This window comes from Ovis aries, chromosome 9, assembly GCF_016772045.2.
Source record: "Ovis aries strain OAR_USU_Benz2616 breed Rambouillet chromosome 9, ARS-UI_Ramb_v3.0, whole genome shotgun sequence".
Classification (NCBI taxonomy): Eukaryota; Metazoa; Chordata; class Mammalia; order Artiodactyla; family Bovidae; genus Ovis; species Ovis aries.
The window spans coordinates 40,900,469-40,921,080 of record NC_056062.1 but is presented as its reverse complement, the minus strand read 5'-3'; the positions used below and the strand labels follow the sequence as shown (position 1 = coordinate 40,921,080).

The 20,612-nt window shown below is 41.5% G+C and overlaps 1 protein-coding gene across 1 annotated transcript in view; it reads right to left on the bottom strand.

Annotated features, from left to right (window-relative positions):
• Window positions 1-20,612, bottom strand: part of NKAIN3 (sodium/potassium transporting ATPase interacting 3) — a 534,628-nt gene that overhangs the window by 41,067 nt on the left and 472,949 nt on the right. The window contains exon 5 of the mRNA XM_042254246.2: window positions 5,779-5,839. Coding sequence (XP_042110180.1) covers window positions 5,779-5,839 — 61 coding nt within the window. The remainder of the gene's footprint in view (window positions 1-5,778; window positions 5,840-20,612) is intronic.

The following is a 20,612-nucleotide window of genomic DNA, read 5'->3' as shown; positions in this document are numbered from 1 at the left end:
ATGCAACCCAGTGGTATGCCAGAGGAAGAAGACACAAATGGCAAATAGCTGGCAAGCCCCCGACACAAGCACATATGTCCAAGCTTGGCAGTTGTCTGAACTGTATTCAGCAAAGAAAGATGTTCTGAGGGTATGTCATTTACTCTAATCTAGACTTTGTGTTCTTCTTATAATCAGAGAGAGAGAGAGCAAGAGCAAACAAAAGAGAGGCGAGAAAGAAGACAGTAAGAGCAGACACGGGTTTGATACCTGGGCCGGGAAGATCCCCTGGAGGAGGGCATGACAACCCGCTCTAGTATTCATGCCTGGGAAATCCTATGGACAGAGGAGCATGGCAAGCTACAGTCCATAGAGTGGCAAAGAATCAGACAGGACTGAAGCAACTGAGCATGCACGCACAGCTTTATTCATAAGCTGAAGAAAAAGATCCAAGGAGAGGAAGAAACTAGGATGAGGATGGGAAAAAGAGATAAGGCCAGGGAGGCGGAGAGAGAATCATTAATGACACCAGCTGCCTGAATACATGGGAAGGACGGACAGAGGAGCCACAAGAGCCCCAGGACAGAGTGAAGCCCCCCTCTTCTGTGTCAGCAAGAAGAAAATCTTGGATTAATATGGACAGCTCTGATGGAAGAGAGACCCGAGGAGCCTGTGGGAAGCCACGTCTGCTGGCTTGCCTTCTCTGTATCTTAGAGTCTCAGGCTGTCACTGCAGAGCAGAGGAGGACAAAGATGCCACAATTACATCACCTGTCTGGGCTTCATGTCCTCATTCCTAAAATGAGAGTAAGGACTCCAAAGTTGCAGTGTAAGGAGCTTTAAGGCTGCAGTTTTCACGGACCAGGAGACGCCGTTGATTTGGAATGCATGAGAGGAAGAAGCAGAGGGGGCCCTCACACACGTGCCCTCATGGGGCAGCATCAGGGCCAGTGGGTAAGGTACATGCTTCTCTGCTGCTCAGGGACCGATCACCGGGCAGCTCAGGGATGGCTGGAGAGAAACGAGGGCTCGGCGTACCAGTGGTAGGGCTGGCTGGGCAGCTCAGTTGGACGACTGAGAAAGGTGGAGATGAGTTGGGATGGGGCTACTGACTTTAGAATTAAAATGGAAATACAAGCGACCATGTCAGAATACTGCTAGCTCCTCTCTCCCTTGGGTTTCTAAATTCTCCCACTAATAACGCATTATTATTGAATAAATAATAAAAACTATTGCCCAGGATCCACATAAAATCCTTACATCCCCCCCCCCTTTCTTTTTCTTACTGCATTTAGGATGCCACGAGGATGTGAACTTTCTTTTTTTCAGTTGTTCCCTCATAATCACCTCTGGCTCCCAAATCTCTCATCTTCCATTCTGTACCATCTGGATGGCAGATCCTTCAGTCTTCCTTCTCAGGGAAGGGCATGGTCCACAGCTTGGACTCTTGGTAACCATAAGAACCTGGGAGCTCCAACCTGTCTGACCCTGGCTGTAGGGAGATGAGATCATGTCTCTTTTGAGCTGACAGGCATCTGTGTAGAGGGCTTGCCGTAACGGGTGAAGCTGGTTTTCACACTGCCTAGGCTGTTAGTCTGGAGCAGAGAGATGAGGATGTCTTGAATAGCTACCTGATATTTACCATTTGGAAATGAATGAAGAAAAGGTGATGCACTTGATGGTGCCTTGAAATATTCCCGGCTCTGGGCGTCATCCAGAGGGCTGTGATGTTAGAGCTGAAAGTGCTTGGGTGACCCCTAATGGGAGATTCTATTTGTTAATGGGCACAGAGCTAGGTATTGGCAGAGTGAGGACCACTTTCATTTAAAAATTTTCTAACATACAGTTTCAAGTGGAAACACAGAAAAATTAAACCCATTTCTGACTGTCACTTCACTTCGCCATTTCACTGTGAGGTTAGCCCTGACTTTGGAGCTAGTTTTAGTAAGATGGTTTTGCTATCTTGACTCCATGGAGAGTCCCTCCTTGACTTACTGGTTTGGGGAGCTGGGTGTTGATGACATCCCTCTTGAGAGACACTGGGACGTGTAAAATCCCCCATCCATGAAATCACCGATGTCTCTGATGCTGACTCTGGGCTCTTTCTTCAGTCTTGAGGCTGGGCAAGTACAGGGCTTGTAAGCCTGTGGGGGGCAGCCCAACAACCCTCAAACATTCACATATTGCAAAGTTCATGAAATAAAAAGACGTTTTCTCTTCTAAGGGTCATCCAGTCCTCATCTGCTTTCTCTCAGTCCTCTACTGCCTGACTTCTGGGTCACATTATTTTTCTAAGGCTTTTCCAGACATCACAAAATGAAGAAAGGGAAACTGGAAATTAACACTCAAACTGGTCAGTTTCCCTCCCATTAGCTTCTCTGGTGAAGTCTCAGCAGGACCTAAGTTCACATCATTGCTATGGTACTATCACCTCGTTCTCTTAACAGGAATTCACGGAAAGACAGGCAAATACATGAACACTAGTCTATGGGAAGCCTCAAGGACAGCAGATGTGCAATTATTTTTCCAAATCTTGTGCTTCTTTCCAATAAAGAGTTTCCCAAAGTACATTAGCAAGGGTCAAACAGTTGTATGAAGAGGTATTTTGAGATTTTCAAAATAAAATACTGAACCCACATCTGGGGAATTTGTTTTCTTTTCAAAAACTTTTCAGAAAAAAGTAGGGTTTTCAACGTACATTTCTCGAGCCATTCAACACATATGTAGTAGGCTGGGCTTTTCAAGCCCAACAGACGCTCCATTCACAATCTGCAACCTAATATCAGATGAAGCAGAGCTAGCAAAGATCCTCTGAAAAAACCTGACTATATTTATAAAGTTAATACTATTTGTCAGCGTCTTTGCTTCCCCTCCACACTTCCTTGAATTAAAAAAAGTATTTTTAGTAAAACTGACCAGACAGTAGCCATCCCACAAGTTCATTTTCAGCAGTAAATGGTTCACAAACAAGATGTTGATATGTTTTTACTATTACAGGTTCCAAATACCCTGGTCTCACAAAAGTGTTCAAAGAGATTGACAGATATTAAAAAGATAAATAAAAAGTGAAACAGATATAAATAGGCTTTTTCATGAGAATGAATGATGAACAGTATTGACCCTACCTAGCAGCACGCTTGCTTTTGTGAGCTTTTTATTTCACTGTCTTTGACCTGCAATCATAGTCTTTATAGGAAAAGGCGAAAGAGTCTGAAAGGTAACTAAGATGGGTGGCTGGAAATAAATGTTTCCTCAAGCATTTATTACCCTTCAGAAATGTCCATCAGCTGAAATGTTAGTCCCATTGAACCACTTAAGCACTGCAGAGGAGAGAGGCAGGTAGTTATTAATTTTTAAGGATGGCTGACAGCTTTCAGTCCATGAGCAAGGCTTAACTTTGCATTTTGAATAATGCAGAGATTTTCATTAGTTAGAATAGGAATTGAAATGATAAATGCTATATTGTCTGCCAAAATACTATGACATTACAGTGTCTATTTGCAGTTACCTTTCAGAAGAAGCTTTCTAGAAGTATGCTTAGATAAGCTGAAAGGCTACCAGTATTGTTTTCTTATTTGATGTTTACATTTTGGAAACACAATTCAAAGGACACATCTTCTCGATTGGAGGTTGGTAATGCCCTCTCGCTGTCTCAATGGTGGCTCCAAAGGGCAGTTCATTATTACGTGACAGCTAAGTGTTGGCATAAATTGCACTAGTCTATGGGATCAATGCAATCGGTTTCAGACTTTTTTTTTTTTTTTGCTCACATCTACCTTCTGAAGACTCTGGGACAATTTAATTACAACTGCACTTAGATTCCTACTTCTTTCAATAAAAAAATGCAAGATTACCCTCACTTTGAGAACTATCAGACTAAAAGGTTTGTGATTGCTTTTTACTGTCATCTTGCTTCCAGCCAATTATAATGTCAGGTTTGTCTGGGGCGTATTTACTTCATTTTGAGCATCCAAGACACTTTTGTCTCTAAGTATTATTTGAATTGATGGTAACACAACTACTTTATCTGGATGTCTCTTGGTAACTTAATGTATGATCCTAGTAACAAACACTAGAATTAAACCATTAATAGAATAAGCTGCTAGCAGCTGCTTCAACAATGGTTTCACGGGCATTAAAATAGCTGATTCAGAGATTTCTATACAGAAACGTAAGGTAGTTAAAGATTCTAAAATCAATGAAACCATAATATCTGCCAGTAGCAAGCTGATTCATATACAGACATTATTATGCTGAAAAAGGCTGATAGAAGGTCAAAAATCTTTTACTCAATTTAAATGAATCTTCTATTTTGCATGTCATTTTGCATTTCCAAATTTAGCTTAAAATCACAAGCTTCAAGGAAAATTCCTTTATATATTTATTCTACTAGATAAAAGATAATTGATTAATCTGCCTGCCCTCACCCAAGAAGGTAGGATGAATGAAGAATTGGCATCATTTGAGAACCTCTGATCAGTTCAGTGAGGAGAAGAAAGAAGATCCTTCTGGTACCTGCTCAGAAGTACTTTATAAGGTATTCAGCTGGGATTTATCAATCAATGTATTAATATCATGCTTTGGAGAAGCATTTATACAGCCCCAATTCTAATAATTTTGTAAGGTCCCAATTCCAGTTAAAATTGTCCTTGCTCAACTGGTTGTTTTTGGCTGTGCAGACTGTCTTAGCCTTGCACTGGAAGCGTTCTGCTGATTTTCAGTACGTAAACTTTGTAAGATTGCAGAACTACTACTGGAGCACCTGAAAATATAACTTTTGAAGTTAACCTCATAGTTGGAAGTGTTGTCATTACAACAGCACTTTTGAAATGTCAGAAACTTTCCAGATCAACTAGCATTAAAAAAGATAGCCACAAGCAGGCACAAAAGAGATGATGTGGAAAAAAAAAAAAAAAGAGAGAGAGATGATGTGGCATGTTTGCATATTTTCACTGCCTGGTGAGTTTAATCTCAAGGTCTAGTATTTCTTCCAGTTAACTAAATAAATCCTCTTTGTTAACTGGATTCCAGTTCATACACTATGAGCTATACCTATTTGGTGATAAGAATTCACTCTTTTGCAATTATGTTATAGAAAGAAGTTGTAACAGTTAACTAGATGCTTATCCTCATTTTTTAAAAAAAGAGCCAACTTTACAACCCAAACAGTAACTGCAGTGATATAACCAAATCTCCGGGATGGTTGGTTATGATTGATTTATCTAATAATAATTTATTTTTTAAAAGCAAATTTAAGTTTTTTGGTATAACATGAGCCTATAATGAAATTGTGCCAAGAAGTGCCTTATAGATTAGCAGGTGTTCCATAAATGCCAGTTGTTGGCCTATGTTGCTAAGGTTCTTGTTTCCTTTACGGAGTTTATATACATATGTAGTTCTTGATATACTGTATTATCTCTATTGATGTTATTGTTATTAGTCAGATTTCAAAATTCTGCAGCCAGCATACTTATAACTGGTGATAGATAAAGCAATCCTAATTTTCTACTCTGAAAGACATTTAGGTCTCTGATGAAAAGTTACTAAAATGATACAGCAGCAATCTGTAGGCATCCCTGTCTCTCTGCATTCTCTTGCATGACTTGGATTGAGAGCTTCCATACCTAGTGCCATGTTATTTGTGTGCAGGATAGTTTGTAAATGCTTGATTGTAACTTTACTCTATTGATTTTAATCATTTAAAATTCCAAATATAAAAGATTTCACGATCCTGTAATGATTAGTTTTGGAAGCTAATCTCTTGCAAAATAAACCCAGAAGCAGATAAAGTAATACTTACAGGTGTCCTCTTCTTCCATGAAAATACTGATCACATAACAGGCATACACAAAACCAACCAACTGCAAAGAAGAAAAAAAAAATCTTGAAAATTTAGGACAAATGTCCATAATTAAAGAGACCGTATAATCAGTAGATAAAGAATACACAGTAGTATCATCTATGAATTTGTAACATTTAGGAAAAAACCTTAAATGCTATTTAAATATTTTAAAATAATAGCTATGATTTTAAAGAACCCTTTTCATTTTTACTTAGGTTTAATGACTTTCTAAAGTAGTACACAGAAATGGGAAAAATTATAGATATATTTTACTTAGATTTTGATTTGGAACAAATTACAGTTATTACCCTTAAGATTTTGATTTGGTATTTACAGTTCTCATATTTTAAAATCACCACAGGTTATTCAGAACATACATATTTAAGTTTTTACTATTTGTAGAGCAATTTGTAGCACTTTTCATTATTACTACAACTATTTTAATGTTTAATCACCACAAGGGGAATCAAAATATGTTCATTGTAAATTAAATACCAATCATTTATTTAATTATGGAAAATGCTTTGAGAATGTAAATTCTAATTAAATGTTAAATTGCTTTGTTAATTATAAATGGCCAGCTGTGAACACCAGGTATGCTACTGCTGCTTGGTCACTTCAGTCATGTGCAACTCTGTGACCTTTGTGGACTGTAGCCCGCCAGGCTCCTCTGTCCATGGGATACTCCAGGCAAGAATACTGGAGTGGGTTGCTATGCCCTCCAGGGGATCTTCCTGACCTAGGGATCAAACCCAGGTCTCCTGCATTGCAGGCCACCTGGGAAGATGCAAACACCAGGTATCTTGTTCTCCTTTCTTGATTGCTCCTCCTTTGTTTCTGTATCTCCTCCTTTCCCTAATTTGTAACTATTTCAATTTGCCCTTTGGAACTCAGGGAATGTTTCAGAGGCTGAAGCCATTTTCTCACAAAGAAACAGGGACATGAAGAGGCTTTTGTACCCAAGGGGGCGCCACAGGATCCTGCTTGGTTTCAGGGGCTAGGATGTGTGTGTGTGCCTGTAGTCGACAGGGTAAGGCCTTCTGAAGAGAGCTGGAACCCACCCAAGAGAACAATATACTTTGAGTTCTTCTGCAGCCCAGTCAGAGGAGGGCTCCCATTTTCTCACAGGCTATGGCTAGTACTTTAGAAATACATGTGACTTTCCGACATGCAGTCCAGGTGAGGCTGTGTGAGTGTGTGCTCAGTTGTTAAGGCATATCTGACTCGTTGCAACCCCATGGACTGAAACCTGCCAGGCTCCTCTGTCCATGGGATTTCCCAGGCAAGAAGACTGGAGTGGGTTGCCATTTCCTCCTCCAGGGGATCTTCCCGACCCAGGGATGGAACTTGCATCTCCTGTGTCTCCTGCATTGGCAGGCAGAGCCTTTACCATTTAGTCACCTGGGAAAGTGAAGTCGCTTAGTCGTGTCCGACTCTTGGTGACCCCATGGACTGTAGCCTACTAGCTCCTCTGTCCGTGGGATTTCCCAGGCAAGAATCTGGAGTGGGTTGCCATGTCCTCCTCTGGGGGATCTTCCCGACCCAGGGATGGAACTTGCATCTCCTGTGTCTCCTGCATCCTTTACCATTTAGTCACCTGGGAAGCCCGAGTCAAACCATACATTATTTATTGTTAAAGGCTCATTTTTCTTCAGTTTTTAGAAAATGAATACATACATAAATAGAAACAGAAGCAATATTTTCTCCTTACGTTCCCAGGTGCTATCTTGTTCACTCTTTTCAATACACATGTTCTCCTTTGGACTCCTTGATGTAGCTCTTTGGATGAATATGCCCTAGCATGGGGAACTGACTTTGAAGATGGCCCACTAGCTTGAAGAGCAGTTCAGTGAGTTCAGGTGACATGAGTCCTAGTGGCATAAATAGGCAGATCACACCCTTTGAACACGAAAGAGCTAGACAGGGTGACAGCCTAACAAATCAGGTCTCTTCGTGTGCAGTGTGACCAGGATGGCTGATACTCTGGGTCCTACTCCCTCGGCAAGGAGGAGGTTGGTAGAAGGCTGAATGGATCGTGTTACAGTAAGAACATTTCTGACCTAGTTTTGTTACTTTGGTTGCAGACCACTGTTTAGATGCTACACAGTTTGTTTTATCTTGGTAGTTGCATATTGAATAGTTATCCCATAGTTGCTCGATAGCTTAGGTAATCCAGTAATTTTTCCCACAGAGTGAACTCGGGTAAATTAAATCTCACAAGTCATTATTTTTCCATTTACGTAGGTGAAAGATAAGCAAAATGTTTTGATTGAGTGTTGTAGGACTTTTCTAGTATAAAGTTAAGGCTTTCATGACAGCTCAGTGCTACAGTGAAGATTCCTTTTCTACTTTCCTAACAGACTATATATCTTTACAAAAAAAATCTAACACTTCTACTTACACATTTATGTTGATTTGAAGTAAGATAAATTATTGTTTTATCTTCATTGATATCTTTTGAGATGACAATGATGTCTATATTAGCCTATTATTAGCCTCTCTGACAGGGAACATCTATCTATCTATCTATCTATCTATCTATCTATCTATCTATCTATCTATCTATTTAGCATTGGCTCATTCCATTTGGCATGCTGGATCCATCGGCATTTGCTAGTTGGTTCACTGGCATTTCCTGGAAGGAAGGCCAGAGAATTGACTAGAAGGGCCCATGAGAGCAAACTCAGTGAGCTCAATGCTGAAACACAGTTTCCACATATCAATATGCAGAGCTAATCTGACAGGGCTGAAAAAAATCCCATCCTGATAGAGAATTTTAACTTAAAATGAAGTCTATCCCACCTCCTCTGGTTTGCCTTCCAGTTGTTACAAGAGACCTGGAAAACAGTAGCTGTTAAAATGCAAGTTAGGTAGTCCTGATTCCATCATTTGAGTAAGCTGAAATTTAGGGAGAGTTTTCGGGTTAGGATGAGACATTGAGCAGTTAGTAGGACTACATAAGAAGATGATCACAGATGTACTTTTTAAAAAAAGTTATTTATTGATGGATTTTTGTCTCACTGGGTCTTCGTTGTTGCACTGGGGCTTTCTCTAATTGTGGCGAGTGGGGATCACTCTTAGTTGTGGTGTGTGGGCTTCTCATTTTGGTGGCTTCTTTTGTTGCAGAGCAGAGGCTCTATGCTCACGGGCTCCAGTAGTTGCAGCGTGCAGGCTCTAGTGTGTGTGGGCTTTAGTTGTCATGGTATACTGGCCTACGTGAATCTATCTTCCCAACCAGGGATCGAACCCATGTCCCTTGCATTGGCAGGCGGATTCTCAGCCACTGTACCACCAGGGAAGTCCATAGATGTACTTTAATAAAGGCAAAAGAAGCAAACTCAATTGAATAAGTTTTCAAACAAAGTTTTCAAAAAATATATTTTTATTTAAGTCTTATTTATCTTGTATTTCTTCCTTGCATTTTAGGACCATGCATTATTTTTAAATTATTGGGTTAACTGTGTTTCTGAAAAGACTGTCTATGTACTTAAGATTATTGGTCACTATATTTATTTCTCTTTTTCGAAATGAGTCTTTTAAGTAATAGAAAATAAGATCAGGTTCTTAGTGATACTGGCATCACACTATTCTTCCCTAGTTGGTGAAATTTTTTTTGTTAACGAAATGTGAGAACCCCCAGTTTTAAAGAAACAAAGAAATGCATAGCATAGCAACAGAAAATTTGCAGATCCAATTGTTTATTAATGGATTTTAATAATATCCTAATAGATGAAACGAAAGGAATTTTGGGTAACTGAAATATGCAATACCATTAGCTGGAAACAGAAAGATAAAGACCTGCCATATTGGAAATATTAGATTACTGTCCAGGTCTTCAAACAGAATTTGCCAGTCATAATCTCAATATTATAACAAAATTAATTAATACATATCCTTTTACTTTTGCTTTATTGATTGGCATACTAATAAATTATTTACTTCTCAAATTACTTTTGCTCTCATGATTAACCAAACTGCTATTCCATTAATAATGCTATTCTCATGAGAACATGTCTAGACATCATGTTAATCACTGATCTGTAGATGGCTGACTGTTGTGTAATTCTTGGTTTCCCAGAATATGAGTTGAAGTAGTCCCCATGGCTTTCTGCTTATCTCTAAGAAATGGAATAAAATGCATGCTTGCCAATAGCAAAAACACAAAATAAACAACATCAGGATAATAATTCTGATTATTCCTGCTTCAAATAAAGTTTTGAAAGAGTCATTCATTTTAAAGACATCTTTTTTCTCTTCTGTTAAAGACACCCATCTCTATGGTTATAACATTCAAATGATTTTCTCCTTCATATTATAAATTCTGACTGTATAAATTCCATCTTTTTCAATATATCAAATGGATGCAAATGGCCTAAGACTAGATTCCAGCACCTTTGTGTGTGTGTGAAGGGATTGATTAGTTTTTGCAGGTAGGATTTGTATAGGAGATTGATTTGGCCTGTAAGCCTCATAGGGCTTCCCAGGTGGAGCTAGTGGTAAAGAATCCATCTGCCAGTGCAAGAGACACGAGAGATGTGGGTTCAATCCCTGGGTCTAAAAGATCCCTTGGAGAAAGAAATGGCAACTCCCTCCAGTATTCTTGCTGGGAAATCCCATGGACAGAGGAGCCTGGCAGGCTTGTATAAGGATTGACAGGATTAGATTTCACTCATGCAGGACAACTAACCGTGGTCTGTGTGTCCTGTTAGTTGTGGGTCTTGTTAAGAATAGTCAAAGAAATGAAAATCTCTACAAGCCTGATGTCTTGTGTATGTACTCAGCCTCTTCAGTTGTGTCTGACTCTTTGAAACCCCATGGACTGTAGCCTGCCAGACTCCTCTATCCATGGGATTCTCCAGGCAAGAATATTGGAGTGGGTTGTCATGCCCTCGTCCAGGGGATCTTCCCACTGAGGGATGGAACCCGAGTCTCCTGCATGACAGACTGATTCTTTACTACTGAGCCACTGGGAAAACCCCTGAGTGTCTTAAGGGGTCACTTTTCACTGGAGTGGATGGTGAGAAAAACTCATTTAGGGACTGCAGAGAGGAAAACTTGTTCAGTACTTGCCTTAGGAGAGAACTGGGAGATTTGAGGGAAGCCAAAAGGATTCATGAACAAAAATAAGTCCCCAGTGCTATCCCAAATTTCCCACCACTCATGCCAACATTTAAGCCCTAAAGCTTAAGAGAATCTGTAAGGAAGGAGGGAAGTTTTTCTATTTAACAAACAGATTCTAAATGGCTCTTTTTTAGTCCAAATTTTTCCTCAAGTCCAAAATGACTTTATAAAAGTTTTGGCCTAAGTCCCTCCCATGGGATGCAGGCAGAGGCTGGCATGCTTAGCTCTTAGCTTCTGTGTCCCTACAGACGTCATTAAGTTGAATATTTGTGAATAGAAAGCATCTGCGTGTAATTTATTTGGGTTAAGGTGTTAAGTTCTTATAAAAGAAACCACAGCTGCCTAATGTCAAGAATGTGCCGGGTTTGGGATTTTACTCTATGTATAATCTAACAAGTTAGCCTGTTACTTTTTCATGGATGCTGGGCCAGAGACTAAGGACTTGACTATTCAGGGTACAGAAGCCAGAATGAACTTTATGTCTCTTTGCTGTACTCCCCACATCCTTTGGGCCATGATGGGCCTGCATACATAGATGGTCGTATTGCAGGAGAGGAATCCCGAGTTCCTTTTAAAAAAAAATTTTATTTATTAATTTGGCTGCGTCAGATCTTAGTTGGGGCATGTAAGCTCTAATTTCCTGACCAGGGGTTGAAATCAGGCCCCCTGCACTGGGAGCGCTGAGTCCTAGCCACTGGACCACCAGGGAAGTCTCTTAAGTTGCTTTTTAAAAAGTAAATCATTCCTCTAAGTTTAAAAAGGGCAAACAAGAGAAAAATTTGCAAAGAACATAGATATCTAAGCCATATAGAAAGAAATAAAACTAATAAACTGTGGAATGATGTCATACATCAGACATAAATGAAATCACATGAAGACTACAAGGAAGCTATGTTGTCACCATATTTTATGACACTTCTTAAAATTTTTGTGGGTATATTTTAACAAAGATGATCAGATTAACATTCTCATATACTACATTTGGAAGAAGTTGGCAAACACTATATAAACTCTTTCACCCAGTAATTTTACCTCAAAAACCTATCATACTGAAATATTTAAAAAGTTTCTACAGTGATTTTTTGAGTTACTTTTCTAGTAAGAGGAAGCAAGCCTATTCTTTGTCAAAGGTGGGATGGGGGAGAAGTTACGTCATCTGTAAAGACTGTTAGCTGAAAACACAGCCCTGAGTAACTGATTAGGCAAAGAGCAGTAATAAATCTGGAGGTCAATCAGTGTGTCTACCAAAGGTGTTTCAAGCCGCGAGACTTGATTAGATCACTAAGGAAGTGAGTGAAGGCAGAGAAGAGGTTCAGGGAAGAAGACCTGCAACATTATTACATTTACGGGTTGGCGAGATGCCAAAGAAGCAGCAAAAGGGACTGAAAAGGACTGGCCCAAGGGATGGAGGGATACATGAAAGCCAGGGCAGTCGGCCGAGGCCAAGGCCTCTGACAGGTCAAGGATGAGGAGCACTGCGTTACTGACCAACGGGTTGGGTAAGGGCCTTACACATGGCTCCGTGGCAAAGACTCCACCTGCCAATGCAGGAGACACAGGAAACACAGGTTTGATCTCTGGGTTGGGCAGATCCTCTGGAGCGGGGCATGGCAACCCATTCCTGTATTCTTGCCTAGAGAATCCCATGGACAGAGGAACCTGGTGGACTACAGTCCATGGGGTTGCAAAGAGTCAGACACAACTGAAGTGACTTAGCATTCATGCAAACATTTGAAGTACATGAAAAATAGCTACAGGTGTTCCTGAATATATGCCACTTCCTTCACTGGGGAGAGGAGAAATATGAATAACGTGATGGAATATGAATTTTCCAGTCACTTTATCAAAGTGACCAGTGGTTTTCATAAGGAATGGTGGTACTGCAAACCTTGCTGCAGTCTCAGTGCAGCTTGCCCTCTCATTATGACAGATGACAGAAGGTCCAGAAACGTGACAGGTGGTTAATCACTTGGAAACCTTCTGACTCTCTCCTTTAGGAGGGGTGAAGGCTTGCCTTCATGCAGTGGCTCACTCTCCACATTGGGCTGGACATAGACATTTCCCTCCTTCCGAAGGAGTTATTAAAAGACTCTGGGGCTGAAGAACAGGCTGCAGGTGGACAGTCTCACCACGCAGAGCTGTGCAGACACATTTCTTTCTCCAGGGATCCCAGCAGGGTGTTTTGTGCACACCCATGTCCATCTGTTTTCTTCTGTGTACCCAGCGGCACAGAAGTCTAGGAACTTAGGTTCCTCAGCGATTGAGGGCCTGGCTGCTTATTTATTTAGATAACTATGGGGAGAATTTCCTTGTAATCCCAGTAATTCCTAACCTATTTGTTTTTTAATCAAGCTGCTCACACTTATCCTTCAGGAATCTAGAATTTGTGATGCCTGTTTATGGAAGTGTCCTATGCCAAATGAAGCCTGAAATTATTTGAAGACATTTGGTTCACTCTCCTAAGAGTCCCACTGGCACCCTGGGCTTCAAATGAATCAATTAATATGGAAATAAGTTGTTTCCTCTACAATGACCATAAAAATGCACAACGGCAACAGCATCGCATTACTCTGGGCTTTGGGGATTTATTGCCCTTATGTATAGGAGAAGCACTCGTGTAGACAGTCAAAATGGAAAACAAATGGTTTGCTGGCTTCTACCAAGGAAGATAAGCTTTTTAATGACATGCTTTTGTGATGCAGATGCTCTGTACAAGCCAGCTCAGCAATATACAGAGGACACACAAGTTACTCTGACTTGCAAAGAGCGTTGCTCTCAGTGCATGTCTGGTGTCAAGTCATAGAGGAACAACAGCTTTGCTCAAACATGGCAAACAAATAGACTTATTTAAAATAGCTCATATCTGGGACTTTTCTAAGTGTTCCCTGCCAAGTTTAATAATTCTTCACTGTGCGTGCTCTGTGCTCAGTCATTTCAGTCATGTCTGGCTCTTGGCAACCCCATAGACAGTAGCTCGCCAGGTTCCTCTGTCCATGAGATTCTCCAGGCAAGGATACTGGAGTGGGTTGCCATGCCCTTCTCCAGGGGATCTTCCCCACCCAGGGATTGAACCTGCATCTCTTACATCTCCAGCATCAGCAGGCAAATTCTTTACTAGTGCCACCTGGGAAGCAATTCTTCAATGGTATCATGTAAATAGTTTGCTAGGGTCATAGTACCTGAGTGTTACGAGGTAATTTGAAGAAAACTGTTTCTACTAAAAATATCTCTTCTAACATTTACTCACTTTACAATCCTAAACATAGAGCTAAAAGTCAGTTTATAAAGGTATGAGATGAACCTATAAATGTCATTTGGACCTAAAGAGTTGTTTCGTGAGGGGTCAGCATGTGAGGGGTAGGGTCTTGGGTGAGACTGAAAAGTGACTTACTCCAGACCACGTTAGCCACTGCCTCTTCCGTACCTGACTGTCCACATGGAGTCAGGCCCAGGGAACTGGAGTGAAAACTGCAGTTGGGCAGGAGCCCTCTGTCCGTGTCCACTCAGACTGGCCTCAGGCTTGCCTGTTCCATCTTCTGTCCCTGTTCTTGAGCTGTTGACTTCCCTCTCTAACAACTCAGACCTCTAGTTCTCAGGACACATGTTTGAACCTGCCCTCTAGCTTATCAGAGCATTATGACTCTTTTTGTGCTTCTCAGGGTCAAGGGTGAGTACCCTCAGTATCTCAGGAGAGACATGCCTGCCGATACACCCTCAAATCCAGCTTGCTGGTAGACCACACAACCCGATAGTGGGATGTCCATCTCCAGGTCTCATGTATCGAGAACAGAGATCCCAAGAATACCTGCTGAAAGGCAGCAGATGGCAGAGCAGCCGTGCTCCAAGCCCCATCTTAGGCAGTCAGGCATCACTCCAGGGGCATACAGACCTGCATGTCTGTCCACTGCCAGCCACTTCCCACCGAGGAGCTGGCTCATCAGCAGTGGAATCAAATGGCAATGTCTGGAGCCCTGTCTATTGTGGACACTGCTCCCACCATCTGGGTTCAGTCATGCAACCTCAGTAAACTTCTCAGCCCCTTATTATAGATGGAGTTGTATGTGGGTATATAGATAATTTTATAGAGCTCAGGAGAACCCAAGAGAAAGACAGGCATTTCTCTGCCTGGACGTACGTGTGGAATTTGAGGGGAAGGATTATGCAATACGGAATTCCGCTTGTCTGTAACGGAAATGGGGTTTTCACAGGCTTCTTGATTTGTCTGAGGGATGTATTTGAAAGTTCTGCCTAGTGAAATGTGGCAGATGCTGTGATCCACTTGACTGAATTAGTACATGAAATCAATTCCACCTAAATTCCACCTTCTTGAACAGGAGACCAAATGAGACTGATGATGCTGTTGTCCAGCTCTGAGAAGGTCCCAGAATGTTCTGTGTGAGGTACTAAGTGCACCAGCCTTTGTAACTAATGAATCTTTGAGTGAAGCAGATGCGGAACCTGGGACCTGCCTAGACTTCAGTGTTGTGCAGCAGATCCCCTCTGTTCCACTCAGGGCCAGTGGGTGGGGAGGATCCCATGTCATGGACCACCTGACCTCCTTTGATGGTCTCAGTGAAATGGTAAAGAACCTGCATGCCAATGCAGGAGACGTAAGAGATGTGTATTTGATCCCTGGGTCAGGAGGATCTCCTGGAGGAGGGTGTGGCAACGCACTCCAGTGTTCTTGCCTGGGAAATTCCATGGACAGAGGAGCCTGGCATGTCCATAGGTCAAACAGTCAGACACAACTGAAGCCACTTAGCACACACAGCATGCACACCATCACTTTCCTTGTCTTCCTGCACCTTCCTTGGTTCTGAGCCTCTGTATCTCTTCTCTTTTGACTGCAAGAACAACTTCAAAGTCCTCAAAGCCAATGATACTGGGGATTCCAAGGAGCTCCATCTAATGCTTGGGGAATCCACAATAGCCCACACTCGCTGCTGGGGTTGCTCCAATTATCCAGTTCTCAGGATGAATTTCAGCCTTGTTGCTGGAATCCAGTGCTTTCCTTACAGTTAATGGTTTTGCTGGTCAAGAGTTCAGCTTTGTGGTTGGAGAGATCTCAGTTCAAATATTGGCTTTTACAATATCATCTGAACAAACTTTGGCAAGGTATTTGACCTCTCTGAGCCTTAGTTTCCTCCTCTGTAAAATGGGGGTAATGACCATTTTACTTCACTGATTATTATGAGGATTACTGCACTAATGGATGCCTAGTGCTTAGCCTAGGGCTTAGCTGGACACCAGATGTCCATTAATTCATTAAGCCCTTATATCTTTAAGAGCTAAGTTCTATCATTATCTTTATTCTATGGAAGAGAAAACTGAAGCACAGAGGTTTATCAATTTGTCCCCAAACCATTTAGGCAGGAAGTTATATCCTGACTCTGTAGTTCATGATGTTGCTCCCTCTCCTTACTGCTACTGTATGCATAGTTCTTCTATAGTCCGAAGCTGCATTTATTCAGCAAAGCAGGTACAACCCTTTATGGTGCAATCCCAGGAAGATGGTGTAATTTTTCATAATAATCATACATGGGATTAAGTGTGATCCAACTATTCACTTAGCACATTGTACACCATATAGTCTGTTCTTTTAAAATGAAGATCTAAACTTTCCATAGCATTTTTAAAGCCTGAAAAGTGTAAGAGTTGAGTCAAAAGCATAAAATAGTTCCAACATAATTGTCTCTATAATCTAGAGTTTTCAGACTTTATTTTTTGTTTTATGAAGCTAGTGGTAAAGAACCTGCCTGCCAGTGCAGGAGACATAAGAGACATGGGTTTGATCCCTGGGTCAGGAAGAGCCCCTGCAGGAGGAAATGGCAACCCACTTCAGTATTCTTGTCTGGAGAATCCCATGGATGGAGGAGCCTGTAGAGATATGGTCCATGGGGCCACAGAGTTGGACATGACTGAAGTGACTTAGCATGCGTGCATTTCCAATAAAATGGGAAAGTCATCATAATTCTCTATAATATGTTGAAATCATTAGAAGTGAAGAGGTTTTCACTAATGTTATCCATTTTCTAATGCCCAAACTAAGAGGTTTTTTTCTCTAAGATGACTTTGGATTATAGTATGTTACTTTAGAAATGAGTAAAATTTCTAGATGCTTTGCAGATCTAAGATATACTTTTTAAAAAAATTATTTAATTTATTTTAGGCTATGCTGGGTCTTCACTGCTGCTGCACACACAGACTCTTCTCTAGGTGCGGTGAGTGGGGGCTACTCGCTAGCTGCGGAGCATGTGCTTCTTGTTGCAGTGGCTTCTCTTGCTGCGGAGCACAGGCTCTCGGGCACGTTGGCTTCAGCAGTTGTGGCACATGGGCTCAGTGGTTGCAATTCCTGGGCTCTAGAGCACAGGCTCAAAAGTTGGGCTTAGTTGCTCCGCGGCATGCAGAATCTTCCTGGACCAGAGATGGAACCCATGTCTCCTGCATTGGCAGGCAGATTCTTTACCACTGAGCCACTAGGGAAGCCCTAAGCTATGTTTTAAAAGAATCTTTGTAGAAATACTGTGCCCACAAAAATCCTAATTAAAAAAAAAAAACAGGTGATACTTTTTGTAATTTTGAGTGAAAATAAATGGCACCTCTGCTTCTATTTCAGGTGTTTAAAAATGAGAATAGTTGATAATAGCTGACTATTGGGTTTTCTCTTCCAGTTCTGCTTTCCCAGTTCTCAGACTAAAATTGTTACACTGTATGGACATCCCAGGAGGAAGGCATTAAGGGTTGGTTCAGTGGTAATTAAAGGTGGTCTCCCTACTATGCTCTAAGAGGTAGAAATTGTATGAGAAGAGGCTTCGGTGATACACAAATTCAGTGGGAGAGAATGGTGTTCAATGAGCCTTAAAAGTATGGTTAACGTTCCTCGAGGTCCCTCCAGCCATTGCTGTCAGCAGAGAGTATCTCTTCCCTACCACGTTTGGTAGTTTTCTGATTTTCTATATGATGGAAACTGAGCTGAGAGGATGATCTCATTTATTGTAGAGAATCCTAGAGAATATCTGAATGGTTGTATATTACATAGCTCTTTCCATGTAATAATCGGATACTTCAAGATAGATTCTATCTTCTTATATTGTATGCTGCATTGGATATTTCATTAAAAGAGACCTATGTATCCATTTGCAGCAATATCTGAGTATTTACTAGGTACCTTTTGCTAAGTTCTCAATAATTTAACTTTCACAACATATTTGCAAGGTGTGTAGTAGTTTCTCTCCTTTGTGGATGAGGAAATGAAGGATCAGAATAGCTCCAGGTTACATAGCTAGTTAGTAGTGGAATCAGGAATCAAGCACATGTCATTAGTCTACAAAGGTCGATGGCACAGTTCAGACTGTCTCCACATTCAGTGGGTGAGACCTGAGATGATGAAGATGTTGGTTTCATCAGAGCTTCTCTTTTACTGATGGAAGCACCATGCCTGGCCAGTGGCTTTATGCTGCCCTCCCTACAGGCTCATCATCCCAACCATTCTTGCTTATTGATGGACCGAACCAAGACTGAACCTGTGTCACTTCTCCTCCTCCTTTCTTTGCCCCTCTTCTTGGGTCACAAAGTAGAGCAGGACCTTAGTGCTCACGCCTTATCAATCAGAACAAATGAATTTGAACTTCCTCAGCTTCAACCGTGCCTTCATCTCCCCATTCAAGCTTACCCCCAGCCTCAACCCAGACCTCAGCTTTCTTTCCAGAACAGGGCCCATTCTGGTTTCATATCTCGCTCATGGTCTTCAGGGATTCTTCTCACATAGTAACGAATCCTGACAGATTCCTTTCAACCCGTCTCGGTAAATCAGTTTATTTCCTCATACACAGTTTCCCGTCTCTTCAAATGAGGAGGATACATTAATAGATTGTTTCCATAGGCTTTTCCTACAATAAACATTTTGGATCCCATGGAAGTCCCCAGTCTAACTCAACACAATCTTTATTCTTTTCTAGCACTTTGTTGAATGTAAGACAATTAACGTGAACCAATTAACATATACACAGACACACCCAATTGTATTTTCTTTCTTCACGTATTCCTTCATTCTTTTTTAATGAATCTGAGGATAAGGAATCTTTCCTTTTTAAAGGATCACTCCCGTCTCCCTGATGTTTTTTCTTATCTTGATTTCCAAAGATCTTTCTTTTGCTCTTTTGGGCTTGTCTCCAATATCTCCTTTTCACAGACTCTTTTCCTTCTGCCTTCAAAAATGTGTAGCTCTCCCTTATCTTACAAAAATGTCACTTGATTCTGTTATGTCTTACAGCTTCCTCCTTCCACCCACAGACGTCTGAACTGAATGTTGTTATCAGCTGCCTGCTTTCCTCTGCTTTTCATTTCTTTCTTAATTCACTGCGATTTGGCTTCTGGCCCTACTTTTCTGCTGAGATTGCTCTTTTAAAGGTTAGCAGTCTACATTTTGTCAAATCTAATGGCCTTTTTATCCATCCAAATTCACAGATAATTGACATGAAACTCCAAGTAGACTGCGGGTGTTCGGTTCTGCCGGGCACCCCAGCATCTGTATCCCACCTGCCTCTGGACTTCAGTGGCCCCAGTGCCTAGGAGCCAACCTTGGCTGGGCTCACAGTGGACCAAAGGGTTGGCTTCGTAGTGGGGCTCAGCACCGAATTCCTTTCTGATGACAGCAACAGGGTCCTGTGTGGGTGTGATGTTGATCTGCCCTTGTGTGAAAGGGCAGAAGCTGGGACAACCCCAGCCTGACACAAAATCAGGGTGGGAAAAATCTGCCTGGAATCTGGGGAGGAAGAAGGGCCAACTCCGAAGCAAACTTTCATTTCATCCCACCCCACCCCCTTCCCTCCTGTATCCACCTGTCTGTTCTCTCCAACTTAAAATCTGCCTCTGCTGGTCAACTAAATGCTGTAAGTAACTTTCCAGGAAAAACCTCTTTAAAGGGAGCTGACAGCTGGGAGGCACGCCCTTTTGTTCTTCTTTCTTCTTGGCGGGAATGTTGATGTGATAGATTTCACTCTGGCTGCCCTGTTGTGATCATGAGGTGTTTGTTCTTCAGGATGAAAATGAAATGATCTGAGATCAGACGAGGAAGGAAATATTAAAAGAGACTGATTCTCAGACGACCATGGAGGCACCATTATATGCCTGCTGTGCCTGCTGCCAGATCCCTCTCAGATGAGAGCAAAACAAATCTCCACCTTCTAAATGGACTTCCCTGTGGCTCAGATGGTAAAGAATCTGCCCACAATGCCAGAGAGCTGGGTTTGATCCTTGGATGGGGAAGATCCCCTTGAGAAGGGAAAGGCTACCTACTCCAGTATTCTTGCCTGGAGAATTCCATGGACAGAGGAGCCTGGCAGGCTATAGTCCATGGGATTGCAGAGAGTTGGACATGACTGAGTGACTTACACTTACCTTCTGAACAACTATTATTTGGGCTTTTTTTTTTTTAAATGTAGCTAAATTCAATTATGAGCTGGTATTATATGCACATACTATTTCCAGAACTGATATCAGCTGTTGCCACCAGAATGGGGAAGTGATATACCCTTGTTTTAGGGCTGGGAGGAAAATTTAAATTTTACAATATTCCCTTGGGCTCTTTTTAGAGTTTTCATTCTAAGAAAATAGCAACTGCAAAAAACAAATAAATAATAACAACAAAACACAAACCAAAAAGCAAACAA